The sequence below is a fragment of the Camelina sativa genome, chromosome 9, assembly GCF_000633955.1.
Source record: "Camelina sativa cultivar DH55 chromosome 9, Cs, whole genome shotgun sequence".
Lineage (NCBI taxonomy): Eukaryota > Viridiplantae > Streptophyta > Magnoliopsida > Brassicales > Brassicaceae > Camelina > Camelina sativa.
In genome coordinates this window covers 37779942-37807135 of record NC_025693.1, presented here as the reverse complement: position 1 = coordinate 37807135, position 27194 = coordinate 37779942, and the positions used below count along the sequence as shown (strand labels likewise).

The 27194-nt window shown below is 37.2% G+C and overlaps 10 protein-coding genes, 1 long non-coding RNA gene and 1 other non-coding gene across 13 annotated transcripts in view; 6 read left to right on the top strand and 6 right to left on the bottom strand.

The window, feature by feature from the left end:
* LOC104714780 (6-phosphogluconate dehydrogenase, decarboxylating 1, chloroplastic) lies at positions 89 to 1759 on the top strand. Its single transcript, XM_010432237.1, has one exon. It carries the CDS (start codon positions 162 to 164, stop codon positions 1623 to 1625), a length of 1464 nt encoding a protein of 487 aa, XP_010430539.1. The 5' UTR covers positions 89 to 161; the 3' UTR covers positions 1626 to 1759.
* LOC104714779 lies at positions 1798 to 2624 on the bottom strand. Its single transcript, XM_010432236.2, has 3 exons — positions 2418 to 2624; positions 2096 to 2231; positions 1798 to 1995 (listed from the first exon to the last, which is right to left on the bottom strand). Exons 1-3 carry the CDS (start codon positions 2579 to 2581, stop codon positions 1939 to 1941), a joined length of 357 nt encoding a protein of 118 aa, XP_010430538.1. The 5' UTR covers positions 2582 to 2624; the 3' UTR covers positions 1798 to 1938.
* On the bottom strand, positions 2698 to 5810 carry LOC104714778 (uncharacterized protein At5g41620). Of its 2 annotated transcripts, none has more exons than XM_010432234.2 (3): positions 5236 to 5810; positions 4431 to 4556; positions 2698 to 4360 (listed from the first exon to the last, which is right to left on the bottom strand). In XM_010432234.2, exons 1-3 carry the CDS (start codon positions 5638 to 5640, stop codon positions 3002 to 3004), a joined length of 1890 nt encoding a protein of 629 aa, XP_010430536.1. In that variant the 5' UTR covers positions 5641 to 5810; the 3' UTR covers positions 2698 to 3001. The 2 variants fall into 2 exon arrangements, with proteins under 2 accessions (XP_010430536.1, XP_019085244.1); XM_019229699.1 differs by having other exon boundaries at positions 4431 to 4552; positions 5236 to 5363.
* LOC104714777 (dirigent protein 5) lies at positions 7323 to 8147 on the bottom strand. The gene has a single exon (XM_010432233.2). The coding sequence runs from the start codon at positions 8059 to 8061 to the stop codon at positions 7513 to 7515; it is 549 nt and encodes a 182-aa protein (XP_010430535.1). The 5' UTR covers positions 8062 to 8147; the 3' UTR covers positions 7323 to 7512.
* LOC104714776 (GDT1-like protein 1, chloroplastic) lies at positions 9486 to 13317 on the top strand. The gene is made up of 12 exons (XM_010432232.2): positions 9486 to 9818; positions 9918 to 9990; positions 10224 to 10454; positions 10561 to 10614; positions 10726 to 10787; positions 10898 to 10966; positions 11046 to 11097; positions 11480 to 11551; positions 11634 to 11763; positions 11853 to 11923; positions 12119 to 12166; positions 13073 to 13317. Exons 1-12 carry the CDS (start codon positions 9619 to 9621, stop codon positions 13142 to 13144), a joined length of 1134 nt encoding a protein of 377 aa, XP_010430534.1. The 5' UTR covers positions 9486 to 9618; the 3' UTR covers positions 13145 to 13317.
* LOC104714775 lies at positions 16052 to 19484 on the top strand. The gene is made up of 3 exons (XM_010432231.2): positions 16052 to 16366; positions 17110 to 17279; positions 17404 to 19484. The coding sequence occupies exon 3, from the start codon at positions 17412 to 17414 to the stop codon at positions 19377 to 19379; it is 1968 nt and encodes a 655-aa protein (XP_010430533.1). The 5' UTR covers positions 16052 to 16366; positions 17110 to 17279; positions 17404 to 17411; the 3' UTR covers positions 19380 to 19484.
* On the top strand, positions 19538 to 20296 carry LOC104716088 (probable WRKY transcription factor 19). Its single transcript, XM_010433431.1, has one exon. It carries the CDS (start codon positions 19538 to 19540, stop codon positions 20294 to 20296), a length of 759 nt encoding a protein of 252 aa, XP_010431733.1.
* LOC104714774 lies at positions 20698 to 21477 on the bottom strand. The gene is made up of 2 exons (XM_010432228.2): positions 21297 to 21477; positions 20698 to 21204 (listed from the first exon to the last, which is right to left on the bottom strand). Exons 1-2 carry the CDS (start codon positions 21475 to 21477, stop codon positions 20954 to 20956), a joined length of 432 nt encoding a protein of 143 aa, XP_010430530.2. The 3' UTR covers positions 20698 to 20953.
* LOC109126297 lies at positions 23102 to 23537 on the top strand. Its single transcript, XR_002033404.1, has 3 exons — positions 23102 to 23185; positions 23268 to 23356; positions 23456 to 23537. It is a non-coding gene; the product is annotated as an uncharacterized LOC109126297 (long non-coding RNA).
* Positions 23801 to 24511, bottom strand: LOC104714772. Its single transcript, XM_010432226.2, has 2 exons — positions 24372 to 24511; positions 23801 to 24238 (listed from the first exon to the last, which is right to left on the bottom strand). Exons 1-2 carry the CDS (start codon positions 24481 to 24483, stop codon positions 23967 to 23969), a joined length of 384 nt encoding a protein of 127 aa, XP_010430528.1. The 5' UTR covers positions 24484 to 24511; the 3' UTR covers positions 23801 to 23966.
* On the bottom strand, positions 25564 to 25647 carry TRNAL-CAA. Its single transcript has one exon. It is a non-coding gene; the product is annotated as a tRNA-Leu (tRNA).
* Positions 26540 to 27194, top strand: part of LOC104714773 (katanin p60 ATPase-containing subunit A1-like) — a 4949-nt gene continuing 4294 nt past the window's right edge. The window contains exons 1-2 of the mRNA XM_010432227.2: positions 26540 to 26823; positions 26962 to 27191. Of these exons, the coding sequence (XP_010430529.1) occupies positions 26971 to 27191 (221 nt within the window). The 5' untranslated portion in view covers positions 26540 to 26823; positions 26962 to 26970. The remainder of the gene's footprint in view (positions 26824 to 26961; positions 27192 to 27194) is intronic.

Sequence of the window (27194 nt, the reverse complement as noted above, 5' to 3'; positions counted from 1 at the left end):
ACATTGAGATCATCGTTTTGGTTTGTCCCTTGGCTCCATCGACGAGTCCGTCCAATTTTACAGTATAAATATCTCCGCACCACTCTCTCTCATCACTCCACTTACCTCATTTTCTCTCTCTCTCTCTCTCTACACAAAAGATCCTCTCTATCTTCTCTCCAATGGAGTCCGCAGCTCTCTCCCGAATCGGTCTCGCCGGACTCGCCGTAATGGGCCAAAACCTCGCCCTAAACATCGCCGAGAAAGGTTTCCCGATCTCAGTCTACAACCGAACCACTTCCAAAGTCGACGAAACCCTAGATCGAGCCGCCGTCGAAGGAAACCTCCCAGTCTCCGGCCAATACTCTCCTCGAGATTTCGTCCTCTCGATCCAACGGCCTAGATCTCTCATCATCCTCGTCAAAGCTGGAGCTCCCGTTGACCAAACAATCGATGCCTTCTCCGAGTACATGGAGCCCGGAGATTGCATCATCGACGGCGGTAACGAGTGGTATCAGAACACAGAGCGACGGATCTCCGAAGCTGAGAAGAAAGGATTGCTCTATTTAGGTATGGGAGTCTCCGGCGGCGAAGAAGGTGCTCGTAACGGTCCTTCGTTAATGCCTGGTGGATCGTTTCAAGCTTATGATAACATCAAGGACATTTTGGGGAAAGTAGCAGCTCAGGTTGAAGATGGACCTTGTGTTACTTACATCGGAGAAGGTGGATCTGGAAACTTCGTGAAGATGGTTCATAATGGGATTGAGTATGGAGATATGCAACTGATCTCCGAGGCTTATGATGTGTTGAAGAACGTTGGTGGATTGAGCAATGAGGAGCTTGCTGAGATCTTCACGGAGTGGAACCGAGGTGAGCTTGAGAGTTTCTTGGTTGAGATTACTTCTGATATATTTAGGGTTAAGGATGAGTTTGGTGATGGTGAGTTAGTGGATAAGATTTTGGATAAGACTGGTATGAAAGGTACTGGGAAATGGACTGTTCAGCAAGCGGCAGAGCTTTCTGTGGCGGCTCCTACGATTGCTGCTTCGTTGGATTGTAGGTACTTGAGTGGATTGAAAGACGAGAGGGAGAACGCTGCGAAAGTGTTGAAAGAAGCTGGTTTGAAAGAAGAGATTGGTTCTGCGTCGAGCGGAATCGATAAGAAGAGATTGGTTGATGATGTTAGGCAAGCTTTGTACGCTTCTAAGATATGTAGTTATGCTCAAGGAATGAATCTGCTTAGAGCTAAGAGTTCAGAGAAAGGTTGGAACTTGAACTTCGGTGAGTTAGCTAGGATTTGGAAAGGAGGGTGTATCATAAGAGCGGTGTTCTTGGATAGGATCAAGAAAGCTTACCAGAGGAACCCGGATTTGGCGAGTCTTGTCGTTGATCCTGACTTTGCTAAAGGGATGGTTCAGAGACAAGCTGCTTGGAGAAGAGTTGTTGGTTTGGCTGTTTCTGCTGGGATTAGCACGCCTGGAATGTGTGCGAGTCTTGCGTATTTCGATACTTATAGACGCGCTAGATTGCCGGCGAATCTTGTTCAGGCGCAGAGAGATCTCTTTGGAGCTCATACTTATGAGAGAACTGATCGTCCCGGTGCATACCATACCGAATGGACTAAGCTTGCTAGGAAGAACAATTGAACACTCCATTGACAGTTGTTTTTTTATTTTTCACAGAACCCTTTTGTCTTGGAACTGGGATTCAAAACCACATTGTTTCACGAGTATTTTGTTCAGATTTCAGAATAAGAAAATGCAGTACCTCTATTTTTGTTTACACCTTGCTTTTATATTTGTCAAACATCTATGAAGGTACTAAACATCCAATGAGCGGTTACTATAATATTTTGACCATTGTTCAACTTAGATGATCTGTTTATTAAAAGTCTCGGAAAAATCAAAATCAAATACACTAAGACATAATCCGAACTGAGAAAACTCATGTATTGAGAACCTAGGAAGGTTCATAGAGTCCGAGGACATGACCATCAAGACATCTCACAGAAGCAACCTGAAAAGAAACCAAAAAAGAAAGATTTCAGAATCCCTTCACACAACAAAAGATAAACAATGAGATTGGAGCTAATTTGCAGGATAAGATTGCATTTTACCTTGCCATGGACCTCGTATTTGATAGAGCCATCAAGCTCAGCTCCTAATTCCATAAGTTTTGAGATTGTTGTATTAATATCCGTCACAGTAAACGATAGTAGCGAAGAGTATCCCTTCTCATTCACCATATGCTCGCTGCATGAAAACAATGATATTCATATTCGCAATGATCTAACAAAAAATTCCTCAATAACATCAAAGCTTTATCATCATACATGACAGTAAATTGAAGGCAACCAAATAAAAAAACAACTCTTCAGGGTATTAGAAAAGTTTCATTGAGGCAAATGATCGAACAGGTTATAGGCATTAAGGCAACACCTTGGAGATTGCATAAGAGCTAGTTTGAGAGGACCAGAATGAAGCTCCGCCCAACGTAAGGTGACGACATTGACTGAAAAATCAAGACCTTTCTCGTAGAATCGAGCCGCTTTTGGTACGTCTCTGTGTAGCTGCAAGATCCACCTAAACGACGCCGTCGCCATCTCTCTCTGTGTTTTGACTTTTGAGAGACGAGGACAAAAAAAAACTTGATATAGCTAGGCCAACGGAAATATTCAAACGGCGCCGTTTCAGCTCTTTATTGTCTCTTCATTAAAAGTTCAAAAGCCAACATTACTGTATTCAGTATTCACAACTCTTTTCTTTTGTCCGAAACAAAAATCAAAAAAACAAAATTCAGAGAAGGATCAAATCGATATAAAACAGATATACATTTATACATAGTTACCAACATATAGCTCTACAGATGCGTAGGATTCACATATGAACATATATATCCACACATGGAACTTCTCAAGTTCTGTCTATTTCCGACAACAACAATCTCAGCTCTGTTCCATCTCCGAGTCTGACCATTTCACCATCAGCAATGGCTCTTATCCGATACAAATTACATCAAAAGCTCACCCCTTGAATACTCGAACCCGTGGCCTCGAACTCTTTGTTCTTGCTTCGCTTAGTTTAGCCTTCAAAGTGTTGTCCTTTACTCCCTGTGGAGCACCAAGATCAGGTGTTATTACGGTTCTCGTATTCCATTGACGAACCGGGCTCTCTTGTCTCCTTGATGTGTAACTGCAAGAAGCTTCATCGATATCCCGAGTTTCCGACAATAACCTCCGATGAGTTCTAATCATTTCTCCAACCACATTGTTCGTTTCTTTAGTACATTTATCAGTTTCAGGCTCAGTTTCAGGCTCAGTTTCAATGGCTCTAGCTTTCTTTTTCTCATTAGAAGACATCGCCCACGCCATTTGATCCTCGAACTTCACTTGTAAACTCGAAGGGCTTTGGTTCCGTCTCCTCAGTTTTTCACCAGACACAACAACATCTGCCTCCTTTGTTAATTCCGGTTTCTCAGTTTCATCGCCGAGTCGTGGTGGCTTCGCAACATCACCAACATGTTTCTTGAGCTCGAAACAATTCGAGTCGCTTCCGCCAGAATCTTCTTCCTCCTCCTCCTCCTCCTCACGGTCTACTTCCCAAATCGGGGCGCTCATGGCGTTAAATGGAACTGACTCAAGTGAACTCCGGCGGTTCCTCGCTGTTTCATTAGAATCTACGTTCTGTTTAGTCTTAAGAAATGTTTCTATCTCAAACTCAAGCTTCTCCAACGCTGATCCGTTGTCACTCTGAATCCTTTCGTCAAGCCATGATTCAGCAATACAAAGAACCATCTGATCTTGTTCATCCCAACCTCTCCAGTTCTTATCCAACTTCTGCTTTAAACCATGAACCTCCCTTTCGTAACTCTTAATCCCTTTTGCGAACTCATCACATAATCTCTCCAGAATCTTCTTTGACTTACTCCCTCTCTCCATCTCCTTAACGCAGTCAGACAACGTCGACTTCACTTCCGAGAGCTCTTTTGCCAATTTCCTATACAAACTCTCATAACGTTTCCTCAATCTACGCTCATCTTCTAGAGATTGACCCGCAACAGAGCTTAACCGATCGTGTTCCTTCGTGTCTTTTGACAGCTTTTCTCCCGCGAGTTGCTTCACGAAATCATCCATATCGCGTCTATCAGCTTGCTGGCATCTGAGAAGCTCTTTGATCCGGGAACGTGAATGAGCAAGCTCGGCTTTTAAAGATTTTATCAAGGAGATATTAGCGGAATGCTGCTCCTCGAGGCTCCAGATTTTGTTCAGTACTTTAAGAAGTTCGGTAGATGTCTTGAGATTGTAGTTAGGCTCACCAGCTCGTCTTCTTCCACGGAACTCCAACGAACTTCCCGGAGAAACTGCTGCATTATATGGAGCAACCTGAAGAAATGATCCATCTCAATACTAATCCCAAGAAGTGAGATACCATACAATAAAAGAATATGAATACCTCGAGGGAGCTATCATAGCTTGTAGGAGATACAGGCTGCAAAGCATGGTCGTTTCTTTCGATTAAATGATGATGCTTCATCAGCATTTGACCAATCTGTCTCCTTATACTTCCTGCACTCCCTGGCTGGGACACAACAACCACAGCAAAATTGTTAAATGGAAGAATGAAAACTGATTCTTTTACTGAAACTGCATCGATCAAAAGGAAAAGCCAGAGCAAAAGGCATCTTCAAGCGCAGTGAGAGTAAACTAGTAAAAGAACCAAGTAACTGAGGTTGCACTAAAGATCACAATTTTAGATAGAATCCCCCATCACCTAACCTAATCACAGCTTATAAGAGAATCCTCTGCAGGACTAAGAAAACAAAATCTAGTAATCAAGAATCAAGCACACATGAGCTTAGAATCAATGGCAATATTATTGGCTTATTGCCTTCACTTTCAAAACTCCAAAACCAAGACAGAGCAATTGGGAAAATCCTAAATTTATCCAAAAACTAAAAACTTCTGAACCAGAAACAGAGCAATTAGGAAATTCCAGAACACTTATCACCAATATAAAAATCTAAACTTTGGAAAAAACCATGAACCAGAAGCAGAACAATCTTAGGGCTAAAAAATCACCAGTTCATCACAACCCATGTCACAAAATTCAAACTTTCAAAGGGCAAAACGATACATTCTCACAAAATATCCAAACTTGAGCAATGCCCAATCCTAAAACTAATAAGACCAAACTAATCAAAGGCTAAATCACCATGTTGTAGTCTCTCCAAAGTTCTATCAGAGTAGAAGAGAGAGACCTGGTGATCAGTGAGATCAAGACCATTATTATCTACAATCGCCGCCTTTCCATGGCCGTGACGGAGACGACGGTTACTCGGACCGGCAGAACTGTACGGAACTCGGTGCATTCTAGTAGCAAGAGGAGGAATCTGGTGGTCGTTGTCGTCGTAATACTGATAAAATTCCCAGAGAGAAGCAGCGAGCTTTCTAGATGAGAAATTAGAGGAAGAAGAAGAAGAAGGGTTGTTAGGGTTGAAGCTAATGTGCGCAGGAGTGCAAGGTCGGCGAAAGACACTTCTATGGCCTACAAACACAGCTCTTCTTCTTAACTTTTCTATAAATCCCTTCCCTTTTTGCCCTTCTCCTTCTCCTTCTTCTTCCCCTCCACCATCTTCATCTTCTTCTCCTTCTTTACTTTTCATTTCTTTAGAGCGCGGCTCACTAAACTAAACCAAAAGTTTCCGCCTTTTCTGTAACTTTTTTTCTCTCTGTCCATAATCATAGAGACGGAACCGTTCATGACTTCATGACATGAAGTTCATGTATTTAATTTTGGATCATGGGGTGTTTTTATTTTCTTCTTCTCAGGAAGCAAAATTGAGANTCCAAAACCAAGACAGAGCAATTGGGAAAATCCTAAATTTAGCCAAAAACTAAAAACCTCTGAACCAGAAACAGAGCAATTAGGCAATTCCAGAACACTTATCACCAATATAAACTTTGGAAAAAACCCAAAACCCAGAACCAGAAGCAGAACAATCCACCGGTTCATCACAACCCAAGTCACAAAATTCAAACTTTCAAGGGCAAAACGATACATTGTCAAAAAAAAAATATCCAAACTTGAGCAATGCCCAACCCTAAAACAAATCAGCTCCATGGAATAAAATCAACTAAAAAAGACCAGACTAATCAAAGGCTAAATCACCATGTTGTAGTCTCTCCAAAGTTCTATGAGAGTAGAAGAGAGAGACCTGATGATCAGTGAGATCAAGACCATTAGTTTTATCTACAATCGCCGCCTTTCCATGGCCGTGACGGAGACGACGGTTACTCGGACCGGCAGAACTGTACGGAACTCGGTGCATTCTAGTAGCAAGAGGAGGAATCTGGTGGTCGTTGTCGTCGTAATACTGATAAAATTCCCAGAGAGAAGCAGCGAGCTTTCTAGATGAGAAATTAGAGGAAGAAGAAGAAGAAGGGTTGTTAGGGTTGAAGCTAATGTGCGCAGGAGTGCAAGGTCGGCGAAAGACACTTCTATGGCCTACAAACACAGCTCTTCTTCTTAACTTTTCCATAAATCCCTTCCCTTTTTGCCCTTCTCCTTCTCCTTCTCCATCATCTTCCTCGTCTTCTTCTTCTTTACTTTTCATTTCTTTAGAGCGCGGCTCACTAAACTAACCCAAAAGTTTCCACCTTTTCTGTAATTTTAAGAAAACCCTTTTTTTTTCTCTGTCCATAATCATAGAGACGAAACTGTTCATGTCATTTATTCAATTTTGGATCATTGGGTGTTACAATCAATCACTCGTCTATCATTTTAATTCTGACACTTCCTTAGACCATTTAATTTCATTATTTTGATAAACCTTCTGGATTTTATTGATGTTTTTTTCAATCTTTATATAAATGTATTGGAGAGTATTTGTTTATTTTTACGAAGAAAAAAAGAAAGAAGAATGTGCGTGTCACAGTCTGTGGACAGAGGGTAAAGGCATCACACGTAGTCATGTGTATTGGGATGCTGCAGAAGTGTGTAGCTTCGGTGTTTACAGTTTACAAATTACATGTGCTTCTGTGTTTACATGTTTAACATCTAACAACATTTTTTTAATCTTTTAAAAATCTAAATTTTCACTAATCTTTTGTTAACAATGTTACATACGAGCCCTATGCTTTGACTTTGAGTCCTTCCGTTATTATCCGAAATTGGTCATGCCTAACTTGGCTACTTTGTTGAAACACATTTTAAGAATTTAAAGTTAAAAAATTGTTTTAAGACACTAATTATTAGAATATCAAATTGTTTAGTGACATGTGACACACTTATATTTGACTAGTGGTGTTGTAGATATATTTTTCCTACTTTTCTATCATCGCATGATATTGTAAAACATAGTGTAAGTTTTTATCAATCAACACATGACACAACAAAATCATTTATATAATACATCAAACCGCAAATTGAACTAAAAACATAAAAATCCCAACTTAAACTTATTCGATGATCAAAAGTTTCATAGTAGTCAGCCACTCTCTCTCTCTCTCTCTCGAGAACCATTTTATGGTCTCTTTTAGTAACAGTCATAGAGTTTGATATCCATCTTGACCCTAAAATACTTAGCACCTTCAAAGGTATCAGTCTCAAACGTGACAATCCCTCGAGACATGAAAAAATCACCCGTACCTCCGACCACAGACAAGTCTCTACTCTTCACCATCATAAGATCTGCTCCCATAATGTTCAACGTGCCTTTGTGTTGAGTCGAGTTGAACACGAGCGTGTACGCGAACCACGCGTTGTAATCGTTCTTCATGTCGTAGAAATAGAATCCTTGAGCACGTGCTACAGGTTCGGATTTAAAGTTTTTGTCTATGGTCATTGGATCGTCGAAGATCACGAGTTTCCCGAATTTGAAATTCCCGAGGCCAGGCGGGCTGGTAATGGCTGCAGAAGTCGCGTTTTGCACGTCGTCGACGCCGAACATTATGTCGTGGTAGTAGAGGACAAAGTTTTTGCACGGTTTTGGTTGCGATTTGGATGGTTTTCGAGCTGATACCACGGTTTTGGATAGAACAAGAAAAATGAATAAGAAGAGAAATGATTTCATTTGGCCTACCATATTTGATAAAATGTGTTTGTTTTTTCAATGCAAATGTGAGAGTGGACAATGAGAGAGTGATTTTGTCGAAGAAGAGTGATGGGTTTAAATATACAACTTGGGGGTTTACTAGTCTATGTTAATATAAAGTAAAGAAGTCCCAAGTGGACTAGCTCACTCTTCTTCTCTTGTGATTCTTGTTTATTTATTATTTGTATATCAAGGTTGGTGGTAAGTTTTGTTGATGGTATATAAAGTGAAATCATATACGATGAATATTGGAAAATTTTCAATGTAGGCGGCTCTATCACCTTTTAAAGTTTTCCACAAGTTGTTGTAGTAGATAAATCGTTAAAAATAAGTACACGATTTCATAAAGAATTAGTACTAAAATTAGCTTAATGCATTTGATCGAAAACTACATGAGCTTATACATGAACATATCTTATGCTAGAGTCGCACTTTTGGTGTGAAATTTTGTTTGGTTGTTCATAATTTTTCACTAATTTACGGAAACAAGTTAAAAAAAAATAAAAAAAATGTAAGTATATCTATATAATCCCGAGAGTTCAAAGTATTACAATCTTTATACTATTTTGGCCTTTTAGTTTATCATGGGTTGGTGGAGAACTAATAACAATTGACAGTCTAATAAGCAGGAGTAGTTTTTCCTATAAATTATAATTTTGCATGATTATTAAGTCAAACTTCCACTGACATGCTAAAGTATCATTATATGAATATCTGTTTTTTTTTTAATGTATATCAAAATCGAGATTTTTTTACTAAAGTAGACTAAATTGTTAGTAAATTGACGTTTAAATTTCAAAAAATTACTTTGTTAATTGAAACATACATATCTAAACCAGGCTTTCTTATAAAATGATTTAAGTTCTATAACTGTATAAATTTAAGACTTTATTTTTCCTCTCGAAATCTATCATCAATGCATAAAATTCTTTTTTTGATTAAAACTAAGCATTTGCCGACTTAATATAAAAAACATTGGCATCCGGCAGCTAGCCAAATAAAGCAAATCAAATTGCAGAGTTTTAAATGTGACTTATAACTATTCAGATTATTTTAATAATAATATCGTGAAACCATTTACTAATAGAAAATCAAATATTGTAAACAAAAAGTAACAACAACATTGTTGAGTGGTTGACAAAAGAAAAAAAGTTACTCATACGAAAAAAAAAAACAAAAAGTTAAAACTCTATCGATAGCGTTATCACAAGAAGTGGTCTGGTCAGTGCTAATTAATTCCCACTCAATTAGGGCCTGACTAAACTGCGAGGGCCTTTTAAAAGAATAACAGGCCTATTATTGGCCCAATACGAAATCAGCTGTCGGCCCGTAACGCCTCGAACACACGTGCGATAGTGTAATACGTGGACGCGCGCGCATAACTTGATTTTGTGGATTTTATTTTTCACTGATCTCTCTATTATATCTTCTGAGAACCAAACAGAGCCAAAGGTTATAGTATTTGCTGCTTGTTGCAGTAAAGAGAGAATCAATCACACTGTGAAGAAGAAAGCATAAAAAAACTCAGGTGGAGAGATTTAGAGAGAAATGCTCACTTTGAATCTCCCCGATTCACTTCGTCTTCTTCCATTCCAAAACCCTAGGCCTTCCAAATCCGATTCGTGTTCTTCTTCTTCTTCTTCTTCTTCTTCTTCTTCTTCTTCTTCTTCTAATTCTTCGTCGTCGAGGAGATGTCTCTCCACCGCTTGTCCAATTCCGATCGGGTTTTCGCGTCGATGTTTCTCTAGGTGAGTTTTTGGTTTTGAGTTTTGCAATTTTGTTTATGAATTTGCTATGCGAATGGAATTTTAGGGGTTCATCATGTCTTTCGCAATTCTTTTGTGCAGAGGTTTGCGTCGTAATGATTCTCAGCAGCTAGGGTTTCGATGCTTCCGACGAAATGCCGCTTGTTACATTGAGGTGACTTTTTAATTGTTGTTTCGAATTGATTGTTTGATGTGGATTCTCTCACCTATAGTTGTAATGTGGTGTTTAGTTTAGAGACTTGGAGATCATTAATTCGAAGTATTATTAGGATTTGTTTGAAGATTGAACTATAAAGGAGATGGTACTGTGTTATATGCATAAGCTAATTGAGTAGGTTCAAGGAGGAGGTGGACTGAATAAGTTGTTTTGTTTTTTGTTTTTTTCAGAAAGCTGATTCTGAAGAAAAAGATGATAGGAATCTTGATGTTTTGGTTGAGAGACCGATAGCTCACTCTAGAAGAGAGGCTCAGAGAGTTCTTAAGTTCTTAGCGGTATCAGGTTCGGTTGCATTACTCGGCAATGATCCAGCCTTTGCGGCTTCGTCAATTGCTAATGGGACGCAGTCACTTGTCACTTCTCTTGGTGACCTCGGAGATATTAGCTCAGGTTTTGCTTCGGTTAGGAGAATCTTCCTTTTTGCACAGAACCGGGAACTATGTCTTTCTGTTTAGTGCTAATCCTTTTAATATTTACGTTTTGCTCTCTGTCTATGTTTTTGTTCAGGCGTTCTTGCTTATCTTTTTCTCTGAACTTGGAGACAAGACTTTCTTCATTGCGGTATTGTCTTGAGCTATATATATTTTGATGCTTATCTACGTTTTAGAAACTTTCTGTCATCAAACAGTTAACATTCTATTGATTGTGATACGTTTTCATGCGTTTGTTTAGGCCCTTTTAGCAGCGAGGAACTCTGCTGCTACTGTATTCGTGGGGACTTTTGGCGCTCTTGGGTATGCTTTCTTTCTCAAACATAGGCGTTATGGTCCGTGAATCTTGTCTGAAACCAAATGTTACTTTGAATTCAGTACAGCAGCGTTATAAAAATTTGGTAATTTTGCAGGATAATGACGATAATATCTGTAGTGCTTGGACGAACTTTCCACTATGTTGATGAAATTCTTCCCTTCAGGTTTGAAAACTCTGGATAATCTTATTTTTCAGGTATAAGTTTCAATATGAATCTGAACGTCAATGACTTGAAAACACAGGTTTGGTGAAACCGATTTGCCTCTAGATGATATTGCAGCTGTTTGTCTTCTGGTAAATATTTACTTACCTTTCTAAGCAGAGTTGTGTTATGCAGGGGTGTTTGATTGGAACTTTTGGGTTGTTTTTGGTATATAATGTATATCTTCCAAAGTAGATGATATTTACCCAAGTGGAACCAAATGTAGTTCTGACCCTTTTAGCATGAGTTTGGTTTTGTTTTATATACAAAGGTACCCTTGATTCGAAGGGTTTTAAACTTTTAATGAAGTGTAAGTTTCAGGTTCTTAACTTTCGTATGTAGAAATAGTTTACTAATTAAACCAAATGAAAATTTTGATTCGTTTCCAAACCTGGTTTTTGGTTCTGTTTGGGTTGGATCATTCATAACGCCTCCTAACTATGTAATCGTATTAACAATTTTTACTTCATTTAGGTTTACTTCGGTGTATCAACGTTATTAGACGCTGCTTCAGATGAGGGTAAAGCCGAGGAAGAACAGAAAGAAGTAAAAGCTGTTTTAGCCTTTCACTTTTATATTCCCATGCAACCTTCAAGAAGTCAATATTTTCGGACTTCTTTTTTCACAGGCAGAACTAGCGGTTTCAGAGCTTTCAGGTAATGGAGCCGGGATTGTGGCAGCCGCAAGCACCATCGTCAGCACTTTCGCCTTGGTTTTTGTTGCGGAATGGGGTGACAAATCCTTCTTCTCAACAATTGGTGAGACTCAAAATTTTTCAACATTCTTATAAATTAAAATCTCAGGTCCAAAATTCCAAAACTGTATATAATCTTTTGTTCCGTTGAAGCTCTTGCGGCTGCAGCATCGCCATTGGGTGTCATCGCTGGAGCATTGGCGGGTCACGGTGCTGCGACTCTGGTGAGTTTTTAATATTTTGATTGGAACTTTTATAGGAACACTTCAAAGATCCTAGGACCTTGGTTAATAAAAACTCAAAAGCATCTTTAAGCAATGTTGAGAATTTTAAAACCCCATCAAAGAGGAGATCTTTCTATTCTCCTGAAACTTGGGAGACGCAAGACTCTAACTTGCAACTTGGTTTGTTGTTTGCAGCTTGCGGTTTTGGGTGGTTCTTTGCTGGGAAATTTCTTATCAGAGAAGGTAATTACTAATTCCACTCTTATCTATATCTAATTATCTATATATATACATACACAATATATGCATATTTAGATCGAATTAGTCTTAGAAATAGAAACCATTAGTTCACAAAAGCACTTAAAAAGAGTACTTCTTTTTCTTTATAATGCCAGTTTTAGTTTTTTCTTACTCTTCTAAACTTGCATTTAATATAATAATAAGATGAAGAAGAATAATTTTTGATTCCTGACCCAAAAAAGGTTAAGAAGAATAAAACTTTAATGGTTGCATTAAAAAGTAAGAAAACTATTAATAAAATGAAACAAATCCATGTCCTTAAATTATCATGAAATGTAGGGTGAATATACTAAATGCTAGCATATCCTAGGTTATATTCAGCTTTTATTACACAAAAACCAGATTCTCTTTGGCAATTTTCTAGCTTTTATTTTTTATCTTAGTTTTTCAAAAGTTCCAAAACACCTTTTTGAGTTTTGTTATAATTAGTCAAAGGATCTCTCTTTTACTCTCGTATTGTGTTTCTGAGATTTAACTTGATGGAACAAAAGTGAGAGAAGTAGAGATTAAGGTTTTTATTCTAAGGCAAGTGGCAACAACAAGCTTCTATGTCCATTGATCTCAAGTCTTCCACATCATTTAGTATCTATTCCTCCCTCAAAAAGAGTCAAAATAACATCTTTTATTGTTTTTATTCTCTTTCTATGTCCGATCCAATCTGTCAACAACGCGTTGTTATTCCAGAAAAATTGAAACTAACCGGGGGAGAAATATCTAAGCTAAACGAATGGATCATTTTGTTTAGGTTTTAGATCTTAAGTTTAGAGACTCTTTGAAAAAAAAAACAATTTTTGGGAGAGAGTGTGTTCTTAAGACGGGAATGTTTAAATGTTGTTTGGTTCGAAACAGGCAATTGCTTATGTCGGAGGAGTTCTGTTTCTCGTGTTTGCTGCTGTGACGGTGGCCGAGATCGTCACGTAAGTAGCAATAATAAAACTTTTCCTTGCCTCTTACTTCTTGTATAAAAAAGAAAATACTATTTTAATTTTGGTTGCAGTGCAAAACTTTAATATACAACTGTTCATTCATCACTCTCTATCTTTCTGGATACTATACTGTGGATTTACAGCAAAACATATGAAAAACATTTTGTATTTTAGTGGTTAGAATTAACTTAGATGTCAAGATAGGTAATAGCATAGGTTATGTTATGAAAGATGCGTCCAAACATAACACGTGTTCGGGACCGGGAAGAATATAAAAGGAGTCGAACATGATAGAGCATATTCTTTTTCTTTTTTATACTAGTATTCTTCATTGTAAAGGTGTAATACAATAATATTACAATCGTGCATGTGAAATCAAATTAGCTGAGAAAGTTATAAACTTACACGCTTTATAAGTTCCACTCCTAAATGTATATTTCTTTTATAGCAACATGTATTTTTTTTTCTGTAAAAGGGAATAGAAGGAAGGTAGACTAAATAAAAGTGTGCAAAATAAGCATTCATACTTGTGCAAATAACTTTAAATTCACCGATTATAAAAATAAATAACATAGTTTTAAGAGTAATAATCTGTTCTTGATAAATTCAAGTTTCATCAATTATAATAGTAACATAACTTCAACAGTTATCTCTAAAAATATTCATGTGTTCTATACAACTTACACCTTTAGTTAAAACTTAAAAGTTTTAAGCTAAAACTTATTAGCAAAAAAAATTTTGCGTGAGAATCAATAATAATACATTTGACCCAGTGTTCAAGAAAGCGCTAGGCGGTATCTGGGTGGTGACCCAGCGCCTAGCGCCTAGAACGCCTAATCGGGGCCTAGGCGGTTTTTAGATGGTTTAGGCGTTTACAACATAAAACATTATATATATAAAATTATGTACAAATATATGTTAGAAAAATAAAATAAAATTATAAATTATAAACAAAATTAACAAAAATACATTTATTTAAGTTATATTAACAATATATAAACATTTATAATTACGTATACAAATATAAAACTTAATAATTTAAATTTATATAGTTAAAAATCAAAAATAAATATTAAAATTAAATTAATGTAATTTTAAGCGGTTTAGGCGGTCATCTAAATATCTACTGAGCGCCTAGCGCCTAGACGGCGCCTAGGCGGCCGCCTAGACCGCTTTTTTAACACTGATTTGATCTATAGATTTTTCAGAAAAAAGTAAGAAAAAAAAAAGAAAAATCTATTGATTGTGCAATTGCAAACCTGAACCACTCTTTAATCGTACGTGGACCCTTTTATCGGCTTTTCTATTTCGGACAGTGACAGCAAAAACGAAGAAACGATGTCGCTTTTACGTAATTTTTATCTAGAAGAAAGAAAGTAATAAAAATTAAAAAGAAACAATGGCAATCGAAGGAAGCGTAGACCTAGTAGACCTTTCTTTCCTTCCCGAGAGAATCACAAAAGAGGCGAGTGGGGACCACACTCTCATAATAATAAATCACAGAACCAAATTGAACGGTGACGAGCCGCTGCTGCCTTCAGCCGCCACGCTAACACACATGACATGACACACCTAACACCCTTCTTCGTTTTATGCTGACGCAGTCACGCTCATCAACCGCCACAATCTTGTTGGTAGTACACCATAAATTTATAACTCTTATTAATTCAAACAAAATTATACTCCCTCTGTTTCACAATGAGTATCACTTTGACACATTTCACACAAATTAAGAAAAGTTTGAATTATACTTATTTGCCCCTATTTATTAAGTGATTAATGATCAAAATTCAATGAAAATAGTTTTGGGTTTAAGGGTAAAAAAGAAAATTTAGCATTAAAACACTCATTGGAAATGTAAAATAACATTCTTTGTGAAACAAGAAATTTTCTCCAGAATGACACTTTTTGTGAAACAGAGGGAGTAGTTAATTGCAATTTCTCTTTTAAATCATATGTCTATGATAGGAATAAAACCATTATCTTGCTAATTATTAGATAAGATTATTTCCCCATTTAAAAAAAAAAAACAAAATATGCAATTACAGATCTACATCATTTTTCTTCTATTAGTTGCATATTTGTTTTTTTTTTTTTTTAAATATTAGAGAATAATCTATTAATTACATCATACATATTTTTCTATGTTAAAAACAAAAAAGTATATTAAAAATATTAATTATTTTTTAACATTATAAATAACTAATTTCATTTTTTATAATTAGTCAAATGCATCGATTATGATATATTTTGACCATAGCAACACTAACAAAATTGTTTACTAATTTTAAGCAATGTTTTGAGACAAAATGAAAATAACTTTTGTCCAAACAATCATAATTATTTCTTAACACTATAATTAATTTAATTTCATAAATAGTTAAATACGAGAATCTAAACTCTAAAGCATTTAATATGATAAAACATAGTATAAAAAGAGGTTTACATTAATGTCATAATACATGTTATTTTTTTTTGACAAAAAAAACAATTACTTACATACCTTTAAACAAAATGAATAGAAATATTAATATTAATGGTGGAAAAACAAACATATACGATAATGAAATTGATAAATGAGGAAATACAAAAGTAGAGGAAGTGGAGGAGGACATAAACCACCAACCAAATGTCATGTTATGACAGGGTAGCTACTAAGTTGTTCTTATAATTAAGATTGAGCTGGTGATTATAATTGTATTATTATTATGATTTCTCAGTTTATACTCTGTGTTTTGTAGTTTTTTTTTTTCTGTACATTTTATCAAAATAAATAAATAAATAAATAGTAGTGGTATTTAAGGAGTAAGCACGTGCGAAAGATTCGGAAGGCACGTGCGGGGGAGCACAAGTCTTTGATAGCCTCTTGTTTTCTTTCTCTCTCTCTCTCCGAGAGAGGGATTCCAAATTCCATCATTCATTCATTCATTCATTCATATTTCCACTATTCTCTTTGGGCTATTTATACATCTTTTCTATCTCTCTCGCCGGCGCTGCAAATCCCTAGATTTCTCTCCTCTTCTTCACTCCCCCTCCCCAAAAAAACACCACAAATATATATATATATATATATTTTGAATTATATTAATCCCAATTTTAACCTCAATTTCTTCGTTGATTTGATTGAGAGAGAGAGAGAGATAGAGATAATCTCGATTTCAATTATCATTTGATGCCGTGAATTTTTCCTCTTAATCAGATTCATAAAAAGTTGAAGGTAAATTTTCTAATTTCCTTTTCCGCATCTCGCTTGGTTATTCTTCGGTTGATTTGCATGTTTGTTTGATGAGTAATTCATAGAAATTGATTTGTGTTTTATTCGAGAAAAGAAAGAAAAAAACATAAAAAAAAAAGACTCTGAGATCGATGTCTGGGAAATTGAAGAATTCTTTCTGTGGTTTGTTTTTGTTCTGTTTTTTTTTTGGTTTTTAATTGTTTTGGGAAAATTTTATGTGTCGGTATAATCGATAAAAGACTTTTTGAAGGTTTTTTTTTTTTTTGGAGCGGCTCTGCTTTTGATTTATCGTGTCCTCTATTAATATTATAGTTAGTCTCTTTTGATTTCTCTAAAAGCAAATCGATGAGCTACTGAATCATCAAATCCATCAATTGTGTTAATAGTAGTGTGTATCTCTTTGAGAAAAGTCTGGTTACAAATTAGATCTTGTTTTTGTTTCATGTACGTTAAGGTTGTGACTCAACCGAAATCAAACTGTTCTGTTTTAAATTTTTGAAATTGGGTTCATGTTTTTTTCTTTTGGTCCTAAACCATATTTGGTCTCTCACAGGTGTTAATCATCTCAGTTTCTGTGTTCTGCAACACAATTGATTTATTTATCTCACTACTCTTTTTTGTAGATTACTTGCAACGAAATTGGCACTCACTACTCTTTTTTTTTTTGTAGATTACTTTGCAACGAAATTGGCACTCATCTTTGTTATTTATTATCTCTTTTGCAGGGGATGGTTAGCTGCTACCGTAATCCTTTCGTCGTCGTGAAGGTTGAGAATTAAACTCTTGGGTTTTGTGAGTAACTTTCGGATCAGCTCTACCAGTTTTTGGTTTTGTAACTAAGATGGATCGGTGCGATACCTCAGGATTTGTAAGCGGCGGTGGAGATGCTTATAAGGTCTTCTAACTCTTTTTTTTAGAGAGCTGTGGCTTTTTCTCTCCTTAAACCCGGAAGTTGTTGTCTACTATATACTACTGGCTTCGCGTCTTCGCTCTTTTTGACGAAAGTTTTCATTTTTAAGTTGTGACCATGCATACTAGATTCCAAAACAGTGCTTTTGCTGGTGGTAATTCCTCATCATCCAACAACTCTTTTAAGATACTGGGCCGTTCTCTTCAAGTTGATGTCGCCGAGGCCGAGGCCGCGGATACTACGCTGCGTCTTGATTCCCTTGCCTCTCCGCTGTCTAATGCCAAGGGAATCAAAAGGAAGTGGAATCTGATCGATGGATCTGATCCTTTACTCTCCTTAAGACTCGGTCACTCAACAAGCTCTTCTGATAGCAAAGGGAGTTCTGCAACTGCTTGCACGAGTTTATCTTCTGCTAAAGAAACTGAGGAGGCATCATCTATGGATATTGAGCTCGACTTTACTCTCCATCTTGGCAACGAGAAACTGACAGCAAGTAACAAAAAGCCAGCTAACTCCAACGTGAAAGGGTTGTTGCAGGTCCCCTCCTCGAAATTTGATCTTGAATTGAGTCTTTCTGGTGGAGTATCCTGTCAATCTGAGATCACTGCGGTCCAGCAGCACGCCAACCGGTTTCAAACTCTTGCGAACATGCTGCGTGCAAGTAACGAAGAATCCACATCATGTGGTTGGAGGTCAGGGTTTGGATTACCAACATTGCAAGCCTCGTCAAGCAAAGAAACGAGCTCTTTCTCAGGCCATGTTCCAAAGAATATCATCATTCCTGCTGCTCATGTTCTGGAACTGTCATCTAGCACGGCAACAACTACTCCAATAAGCTCGGGTACATGTACTTCCGGTTTATCTCACCAGCTGAAGCCACAGCTTAAGAATTCTTCTAATTCCAAGTTATGTCAAGTAGAAGGATGTCAAAAGGGAGCAAGAGGCGCATCCGGCCGTTGCATTTCCCATGGTGGTGGACGTAGATGCCAGAAACATGGTTGCCACAAGGGCGCTGAAGGTAGAACTGTGTACTGTAAAGCCCATGGAGGTGGTCGTCGATGTGAATTTCTCGGATGCACCAAAAGCGCAGAAGGCCGTACTGACTTCTGTATAGCTCATGGAGGGGGTCGAAGATGCAGCCATGAAGATTGCACACGAGCTGCTAGGGGAAGATCAGGACTCTGTATCAGGCACGGTGGAGGAAAGAGATGCCAAAAAGAGAACTGCACGAAAAGCGCTGAAGGCCTTTCAGGACTCTGCATCTCTCATGGTGGTGGTCGGCGATGTCAATCTAATGGATGCACAAAAGGAGCACAAGGGAGTACAATGTTCTGCAAGGCACACGGTGGTGGTAAACGATGTACACACTCGGGTTGCACCAAAGGAGCAGAAGGAAGCACGCCGTTTTGTAAAGGACATGGAGGGGGTAAAAGATGTGCCTTTCAAGGAGGTGATCCATGTTCCAAGAGTGTTCATGGCGGTACCAATTTCTGTGTGGCTCATGGCGGTGGTAAGAGATGTGCGGTTCCCGAATGCACAAAGAGTGCTAGAGGAAGGACTGATTTCTGTGTCAGACATGGTGGAGGAAAGAGATGCAAGTCTGAAGGATGTGGCAAAAGTGCTCAAGGTAGTACTGACTTTTGCAAAGCACATGGAGGAGGGAAACGGTGTGCGTGGGGTCAGCCCGAGACTGAGTATGCGGGACAGTCCTCTTCTGGTCCTTGTACCTCGTTTGCTCGAGGTAAGACTGGTCTTTGTGCGCTCCATAACAGTCTGGTTCAGGATAACCGGGTCCATGGAGGAATGACTGTAACTTCCGAGAGCCAAGAACCGAGAGTAAGCAGCAGCGAAACAGAGAACGAGGAGGAGTTCAGCGGTTCACAAGACATGAACATCGATACAATGAAAGCAAGAAGTGCTACAGGATCTCCGGAGACTGATGTTGATCTCAATGAGTATGAAGCAGGATTGGGGTTAGCTCCAGAAGAAAGAGTCCATGGTGGAAGTTTGATGATGGCGATGTTGGGCAGAGATGGTTGCTCTGGCTCTACCGATGGGAAGGTGAGGCCAAAGAGGTGGATGTAAGTTGTCTTCAGTTTGGTTCCAGTTTGGTTTCAGTATGTTGCCACCAGAGAGTGAAAAGGGGAGTCTGTTTATTCTAGTTTTAGGTTTGCTTAGAGAGTCGAAAAAGGATCCNGAGATGTCAATCTAATGGATGCACAAAAGGAGCACAAGGGAGTACAATGTTCTGCAAGGCACACGGTGGTGGTAAACGATGTACACACTCGGGTTGCACCAAAGGAGCAGAAGGAAGCACGCCGTTTTGTAAAGGACATGGAGGGGGTAAAAGATGTGCCTTTCAAGGAGGTGATCCATGTTCCAAGAGTGTTCATGGCGGTACCAATTTCTGTGTGGCTCATGGCGGTGGTAAGAGATGTGCGGTTCCCGAATGCACAAAGAGTGCTAGAGGAAGGACTGATTTCTGTGTCAGACATGGTGGAGGAAAGAGATGCAAGTCTGAAGGATGTGGCAAAAGTGCTCAAGGTAGTACTGACTTTTGCAAAGCACATGGAGGAGGGAAACGGTGTGCGTGGGGTCAGCCCGAGACTGAGTATGCGGGACAATCCTCTTCTGGTCCTTGTACCTCGTTTGCTCGAGGTAAGACTGGTCTTTGTGCACTCCATAACAGTCTGGTTCAGGATAACCGGGTCCATGGAGGAATGACTGTAACTTCCGAGAGCCAAGAACCGAGAGTAAGCAGCAGCGAAACAGAGAACGAGGAGGAGTTCAGCGGTTCACAAGACATGAACATCGATACAATGAAAGCAAGAAGTGCTACAGGATCTCCGGAGACTGATGTTGATCTCAATGAGTATGAAGCAGGATTGGGGTTAGCTCCAGAAGAAAGAGTCCATGGTGGAAGTTTGATGATGGCGATGTTGGGCAGAGATGGTTGCTCTGGCTCTACCGATGGGAAGGTGAGGCCAAAGAGGTGGATGTAAGTTGTCTTCAGTTTGGTTCCAGTTTGGTTTCAGTATGTTGCCACCAGAGAGTGAAAAGGGGAGTCTGTTTATTCTAGTTTTAGGTTTGCTTAGAGAGTCGAAAAAGGATCCAAAGTCTGTGTCTTTGTGTCTTATTTGATCTCATTGTCTTGTAGATATTGAATTAAGGGTCGAAGCAAAGGTTATTGTGATGGTGTGAATTATACAGGTAAAAGCCCACCTGTGAATTGTCAAAACAGTCTTTATGATGATGATGATGATGATGATGGTAATAAAACTCATGTCTTTGTTTGCAAAATTGCAACTTCTCGCTTTAGGAAATGAAGAGATTCTGAGTTCAGTTATCATATTTAGCAGTAGACAATTGTGAATTTAGTTATAGTTTGAAACAATCATGCATATAATACGTAACAACTTTATTTAGAGATAATCCAAGTCATGGGACATGACCCTAGAGGATACAATACTCACTCACACATATATATTTTGGGGGCAGATTCAATTTATTTATTTCATCTTCTATAACTCTAGGAATAAAGAGATGAATCCTTCTTCGATTATGGCATGGATTGATTTAACGGGCCGGTGCCATTATTTAAGACGCACTGGCATGGGAATATTGTCACCAAGACGGGCACGGCAAAGAAAAGACGTTCTCTAAATATTCCCCACAAGGAATGGGACTTCTTCAAGGTCTTTGATCTCAAGGCCACTCTTTTCGTACTCCGCAGTGATGTCTATGATGCAATTCAAGCCACTGGGCTCGTCGTCAGTAACTTTTGTAGTTGCTGCAATCAACTTATAGCCTTCAACGAATTCAGGTTTGACGAACCGTAGCTTCATGGTTTTCGTCTGGTGATCCACTGACTCAATTTCCATTAGATTCCAGTGAGCAGATGGCTTAATGTCTAGCCAACAAAAACAATGAATATATTAGAGAGTTATGAACGAGTACAACATATATGAAATTATAAGAGTATGAGAGTTATATAATATATACCTTTAGGTTTTCTATTAGACAAGCTAATCGAATGGTGGACAAAACAGTCCCAGAATCGTTCCTTCGGGATGGAAATCTTATACTGCGTCTCACAAACTTGTCTCAGTGACATTTCTTTAGCTACTTGTCTTTGATGATGTTTGCCTTTAATTTTGTGAGCTTTATCAATGTAGCATGCCATGTTTATATAGCCCAATGGTTATGAAGAAAAAAATATTGCATTATTATTATTTTTGAGCAATTACCCAATTAATTATATTTTCCCACTTAAACTTTTAATCATATATGTATGTCATTTTCCAAAATTGAACAATCTTCCTATGGGCCATGTGCATTCTCTGCTTCACCTAATTAAGGCAATACTAGAATATAAGAGTATGACGTGAACGGACCAAATTCATCAATAACTTGAACGGAGCAAATTCATCAGTAACTTGAATGGACCAAAACTAATTAACATGACTAATGTTACTTAATCAACTTATTTCCTCAGCAATAAAATGTATATATATTTCACAAAACTGATGAATACTATATTTCACAATTTTTTTAATCATATATGTATGTCATTTTCCAAAATTGAACAATCTTTCTATATGGGCCATGTGCATTATTTGTTTCACCTAATTAAGGCAATACTAGAATATAAGAGTATGACGTGAGCGGACCAAATTCATCAGTAACTTGAACGAACCAAATTCATCAGTAACTTGAACGGACCAAAATTAATTAACATGGCTAATTTTACTTAATCAACTTATTTCCTTAGCAATAAAATGTATATATATTTCACAAAACTGATGAATATTATATATTGGGGGGGAAAGCAAAAATCAATTTTTAATATAAATTTATGGACAATGTTTTCTAAACACGAATTAAAACTCTCATCTCTAAACAATTAAGACTAGTAGTAGGAAGGAAGGCAGAAAAAGAAATAAACAAAAAAGAAAATGTCAGAAGTGGGAGTTGAACCCATGCCCTATTACGAAGACAAGAATTTGAGTCTCGCGCCTTAGACCATCATGACTTTGTTCTTTGAAACGTTGATACGTAATTAATTATCAAAACAACTTCAGATTTTTGTGACAAAGGGTATAATATATTTTCAGAAGCTATCGCACTGTATAACAGTATAAGTTTTCCCTATGAAATATCCAAGATCAGCCCACATAAGAAATATGTCAATAGACCCCATATATGAATATGATGATACTTCGAACTTCGAAATGGTTCATTTTTAATTGAGAGACCAAAACAACAAAGCCGATTTCATCACTAACAGCAAGAAGACTATAAACACCACGCGCATAAAAAGGCAAGTACGATACATTTCAGCGCCTTGTTAGGTTTTTAAAATATTGACTGCAACACAGCACATATTAGTTAAAATAATGCCTACGATTCTGCTTCTGCTAGACTTTAAGATTTACATGAAATTAACTAGACATTAAGATTTAGATATCAATTCTGATTATGTATAAATAATTCTTGTGATGAAATTATAGTATCTTTTTTTTTCATTATGCTTTGATCGACACTTTTTTAGTCTATAGTTTGCGAATTCAAGAAGATAATACAAGTGAGAATATAGAAAGGATAAGAAAATAATATAAGTCATCACTATTTTTTTGTGGATAATTCTTTTTATATTAGATGTAGTTTTACAGAAACGGATAAGATATTCGTTGGAGTGATACAAATAGGGTGAAGCATGTAAATTTTAATTTTCTGTTAATATAGTACACCGATAAGTATATGTTATCTTGTTCGTCAATGTTTTGGGATTGATTGTGCAGCTTATGTCCATTTGAAACACTTTGATGCTTCGAAATATGCGAGAAACTTGTCTCCAGCTAGCCGAGCCATTCTCTTGTCCGGCCCTGCCGGTTAGACTCCGATTATCTGATCTTGATCTTGATCTTGTTCCTATTCGTCTATGTTTTGATTCTTAATATTGTTTCTTTGCAGAGCTTTACCAACAAATGCTAGGCAAAGCCCTAGCTAATTTCTTTGACGCCAAGTTACTTCTTCTAGACGTCAACGATTTTGCACTCAAGGTTTTCTGAAACTCTAAACAAAAACATTGAGATCTGTTTCTTACTGTGAGTCTTCTCTATTGTGAACAGCCTTAAATATACTTTTTTGTGTGTTTACAGATACAGAGCAAATACGGCAGCGGGAATACAGAATCATCCGTAAGCGGTTTACTGATTTGGTTTGCTAATTGTGTCTTTGTGTCTTATTTGATCTCATTGTCTTGTAGATATTGAATTAAGGGTCGAAGCAAAGGTTATTGTGATAGTGTGAATCATAGAGGTAAAAGCCCACCTGTGAATTGTCAAAACAGTCTTTATGATGATGATGATGATGGTAATAAAGCTCATGTCTTTGTTTGCAAAATTGCAACTTCTCGCCTTAGGAAATGAAGATGTTCCGAGTTCAGTTATCATATTTAGCAGTAGACAATTGTGAATTTAGTTATAGTTTGAAACAATCATGCATATAATAATACGTAACAACTTTATTTAGAGATAAAGCAAGTCATGGGATACAATACTCACACATATATATTTTGGGGGCGGGTTCAATTTATTTATTTCATGGGACATGACCCTAGATGAATCCTCCTTCGATTATGGCATGGATTGATTTAACGGGCCGGTGCCATTATTTAAGACGAACTGGCACGGGAATATCGTCACCAACACGGGCAGGGCAAAGAAAAGCCGCTTCCTTAATACTCCCCACAAGGAATTGGACTTCTTCAAGGTCTTTGATCTCAAGGCCACTCTTTTCGTACTCCGCAGTGATGTCTATGATGCAATTCAAGCCACTGGACTCGTCGTCACTAACTTTTGTAGTTGCTGCAATCAACTTATAGCCTTTAACGAAATTAGATTTGACGAACCGTTGCTTCATGGTTTTCGTCTGGTGATCCACTGACTCAATTTATATTTGAGTAAAGTGAGCAGATGGTTTAATGTAGCCAACAAAAACAATGAATATATTAGAGTTATGAACAAGTACAACATATATGAAATTATAAGAGTATGAGAGTTATATAATATAGACCTGTAACTTTTATATTAGCCCAGCAAGTCTCATTGTCGACAAAACGATCCCAGAATCGCTCTTGCGGGACGGCAATCTTATACTGCATTTCACAAACTCGTCTCAGTGACATTTCTCTAGCTACTTGTTCTTTGATGATGTTTGCCTTTAATTTTGTGAGCTTTATCAATGTAGCATGCCATGTTTATATAGCCCAATGGTTATGAAGAAAAAATATTACATTATTATTATTTTTGAGCAATTACCCAATTAATTATATTTTCCCACTTAACTTTTACTCACATATGTATGTCATTTTCCAAAATTTAACAATCTTACTATGAGCATTTTCTGCTTCACCTAATTAAGGCAATACTAGAATAAACATGAACGGACCAAATTCATCAGTAACTTGAACAGACCAAAATTAATTAACATGGCTAATTTTTCTTTATAAACTTATTTCCTTAGCAATAAAATGTATATATATTTCACAAAACTGATGAATACTATTGGGGAAAGCAAAAATAATTTTTTAATATAAATTAATGAACAATGTTTTACCAAATTCATCAGTAACTTGAACAGACCAAATTCATCAGTAACTTGAACGAACTAAAATTAATTATGTATGCCATTTTCCAAAATTGAATTCCTATGGGCCATGTGCATTATCTGCTTCACCTAATTAAGGCAATACTAGAATATAAGAATATGACGTGAGCGGACCAAATTTATCATTAACTTGAACGGACCAAATTCATCAGTAACTTGAACGGACCAAAATTAAACATGGCTAATTTTTCTTAATCAACTTATTTCCTTAGCAATAATATATATATATATATATATATATATTTCAAAAAATTAATGAATACTATTGGGGAAAGCAAAAATCAAATTTTTAATATAAATTTATGGATAATGTTTTACCAAATTTGTCAGAAATGAACCAAATTCATCAATAACTTGAACGGACTAAAATTAATTAACATGGCTAATTTTTCTTAATCAACTTATTTCCTTAGCAATATAATGTATATATATTTCACAAAACTGATGAATACTATATATTGGGGAAAACAAAAATCAAATCTTAATATAAATTTATGGACAATGTTTCCTAAACACAAATTAAAACTCATCTCATCTCTAAACAATTAAGACTAGTAGTAGTAAGGAAGGCAGAAAAAGAAATAAACATAAAAGAAAATGTCAGAAGTGGGATTTGAACCCACGCCCTCTTACGAAGACCAGAACTTGAGTCTGGCGCCTTAGACCACTCGGCCATCCTGACTCCGTTGTACTAAAACGTTAATACGTATTAATAACCGCATAATTATCAATACCCATACCCTTTGTCAGAATTTTGTGACAAAGGGTATAATCAATACCGCATAATTATCAATACTCTGTTGTCATAATTTTGTGACAAAAGGGTATAATATATTTTCAGAAGCTATCGCACTGTATAAGTTTTCCCTATGAAATATCCAAGATCAGCCCACATAAGAAATATGGGGTCTATTGACAATTTCGAAATGGTTCATTTGCTTGAGAGACCAAAACAACAAAGCCCATTTCATCACTAACAGTCTAACAGCAAGAAGACTATAGACATGACGCGCAGAAAAAGGCAAGTACGATACATTTGGGCGCCTGGTTAGGTTTTAGTTTTTAAAATATTGGCAGCAACACACAGCACAGATTAATTAATTAATGCCTACGATTCTGCCAAAGGCATGAGAAGCCATACCTTTTCAATCTAAGCCGTCAACTTGTTCCCTTACGTGGGATCTTATTTCTCAATCCAACGGCTTTTAAATCAGCCACGCTTTCTAGATCTAACAGTCATGTTTTCTAGATTCTGCCTCCTTTTAATATTATAAGGTCTTTTTTGTTTTATTTTACTTTTCTTTTGTTTCCTTTCTATTCAATCTTATGAATACACCCTAAACATGGACTAGAATGACAATATCGAAAGTATTGAGGAATAAACGAAAGAAACTACAGAACTAAAGGGTGGTTATTAAAAGTAAAGAAGCGGCAACATCGAATAAAAAACTGCCAAAAACCAACCTAGTAGCCGTTGATATAACGACACGTAAGCAAAGTCTCGGTAATGACTCATCAGTTTTCAATGTGTTATGTATACATACAGTTACACTCATCATCTCTCATAAATAGAGAAGCGATCATAAAATATCTTTATAAGAAAAAAAGAAAAAAAGAAAAAAACCCCTAAAAATCTCTCATATTCGCCGCCGTCTCTGCCTCATTTTCACCACCGGCGATGACGTGTCGTTAGATCCGGTCTTCACGTTTCTCAAACCTCTCTGTGGTTTTTTTTTTTAAAGACAGTTATATATCGTGATTATAGAAATAGAAGTTTCTTTATGTTACTTGTGAGACGACAATAAGAGAAAGAAACTGGAGATGAATAGACTTTAAGAGAGATATCTTACAAAACAAGGTTTACTTATAACTTTTGATAAACATATCTTATAGTTGTGATTAGTATCTTTCGTATAAGATCTTCGTTTATATTAATATAGTACTCTGTTTTGTTTTATATATTTTGTTGCACTTTTGATTTTGTTTTTGTTGGAAGATCATCAAAATGGATAGCAAACAGATGTTGTTGTCGGCGCTGGGCGTCGGGGTTGGAGTCGGTGTGGGTTTGGGTTTGGCTTCGGGTCAAGCCGTTGGTAAATGGGCCGGCGGGAACTCGGCATCGTCTAATAACGCTGTCACGGCGGATAAGATGGAGAAGGAGATTCTCCGTCAAGTTGTTGATGGCAGAGAGAGTAAAATTACTTTCGATGAGTTTCCTTATTATCTCAG

Excerpts from the sequence above, each read along its gene's own strand:
- LOC104714780 (XM_010432237.1), top strand. The coding sequence starts at position 162 with ATGGAGTCCGCAGCTCTCTCCCGAATCGGTCTCGCCGGACTCGCCGTA.
- LOC104714779 (XM_010432236.2), bottom strand. The coding sequence starts at position 2,581 with ATGGCGACGGCGTCGTTTAGGTGGATCTTGCAGCTACACAGAGACGTA. Across the intron at positions 2,232-2,417 it reads GCTCTTATGCAATCTCCAAG|CGAGCATATGGTGAATGAGA; the intron begins GTGTTGCCTTAA and ends GTTTTCATGCAG. Across the intron at positions 1,996-2,095 it reads AATACGAGGTCCATGGCAAG|GTTGCTTCTGTGAGATGTCT; the intron begins GTAAAATGCAAT and ends GTTTCTTTTCAG.
- LOC104714778 (XM_010432234.2), bottom strand. The coding sequence starts at position 5,640 with ATGAAAAGTAAAGAAGGAGAAGAAGATGAAGATGGTGGAGGGGAAGAA. Across the intron at positions 4,557-5,235 it reads TTGATCTCACTGATCACCAG|CCAGGGAGTGCAGGAAGTAT; the intron begins GTCTCTCTCTTC and ends GTTGTGTCCCAG. Across the intron at positions 4,361-4,430 it reads GCTATGATAGCTCCCTCGAG|GTTGCTCCATATAATGCAGC; the intron begins GTATTCATATTC and ends TCATTTCTTCAG.
- LOC104714777 (XM_010432233.2), bottom strand. The coding sequence starts at position 8,061 with ATGGTAGGCCAAATGAAATCATTTCTCTTCTTATTCATTTTTCTTGTT.
- LOC104714776 (XM_010432232.2), top strand. The coding sequence starts at position 9,619 with ATGCTCACTTTGAATCTCCCCGATTCACTTCGTCTTCTTCCATTCCAA. Across the intron at positions 10,455-10,560 it reads TTAGCTCAGGTTTTGCTTCG|GCGTTCTTGCTTATCTTTTT; the intron begins GTTAGGAGAATC and ends GTTTTTGTTCAG. Across the intron at positions 11,552-11,633 it reads CCGAGGAAGAACAGAAAGAA|GCAGAACTAGCGGTTTCAGA; the intron begins GTAAAAGCTGTT and ends CTTTTTTCACAG.
- LOC104714775 (XM_010432231.2), top strand. The coding sequence starts at position 17,412 with ATGCATACTAGATTCCAAAACAGTGCTTTTGCTGGTGGTAATTCCTCA.
- LOC104716088 (XM_010433431.1), top strand. The coding sequence starts at position 19,538 with ATGTTCTGCAAGGCACACGGTGGTGGTAAACGATGTACACACTCGGGT.
- LOC104714774 (XM_010432228.2), bottom strand. The coding sequence starts at position 21,477 with ATGGCATGCTACATTGATAAAGCTCACAAAATTAAAGGCAAACATCAT. Across the intron at positions 21,205-21,296 it reads GTCTAATAGAAAACCTAAAG|ACATTAAGCCATCTGCTCAC; the intron begins GTATATATTATA and ends TTTGTTGGCTAG.
- LOC104714772 (XM_010432226.2), bottom strand. The coding sequence starts at position 24,483 with ATGTCACTGAGACGAGTTTGTGAAATGCAGTATAAGATTGCCGTCCCG. Across the intron at positions 24,239-24,371 it reads GGCTAATATAAAAGTTACAG|TGGATCACCAGACGAAAACC; the intron begins GTCTATATTATA and ends AAATTGAGTCAG.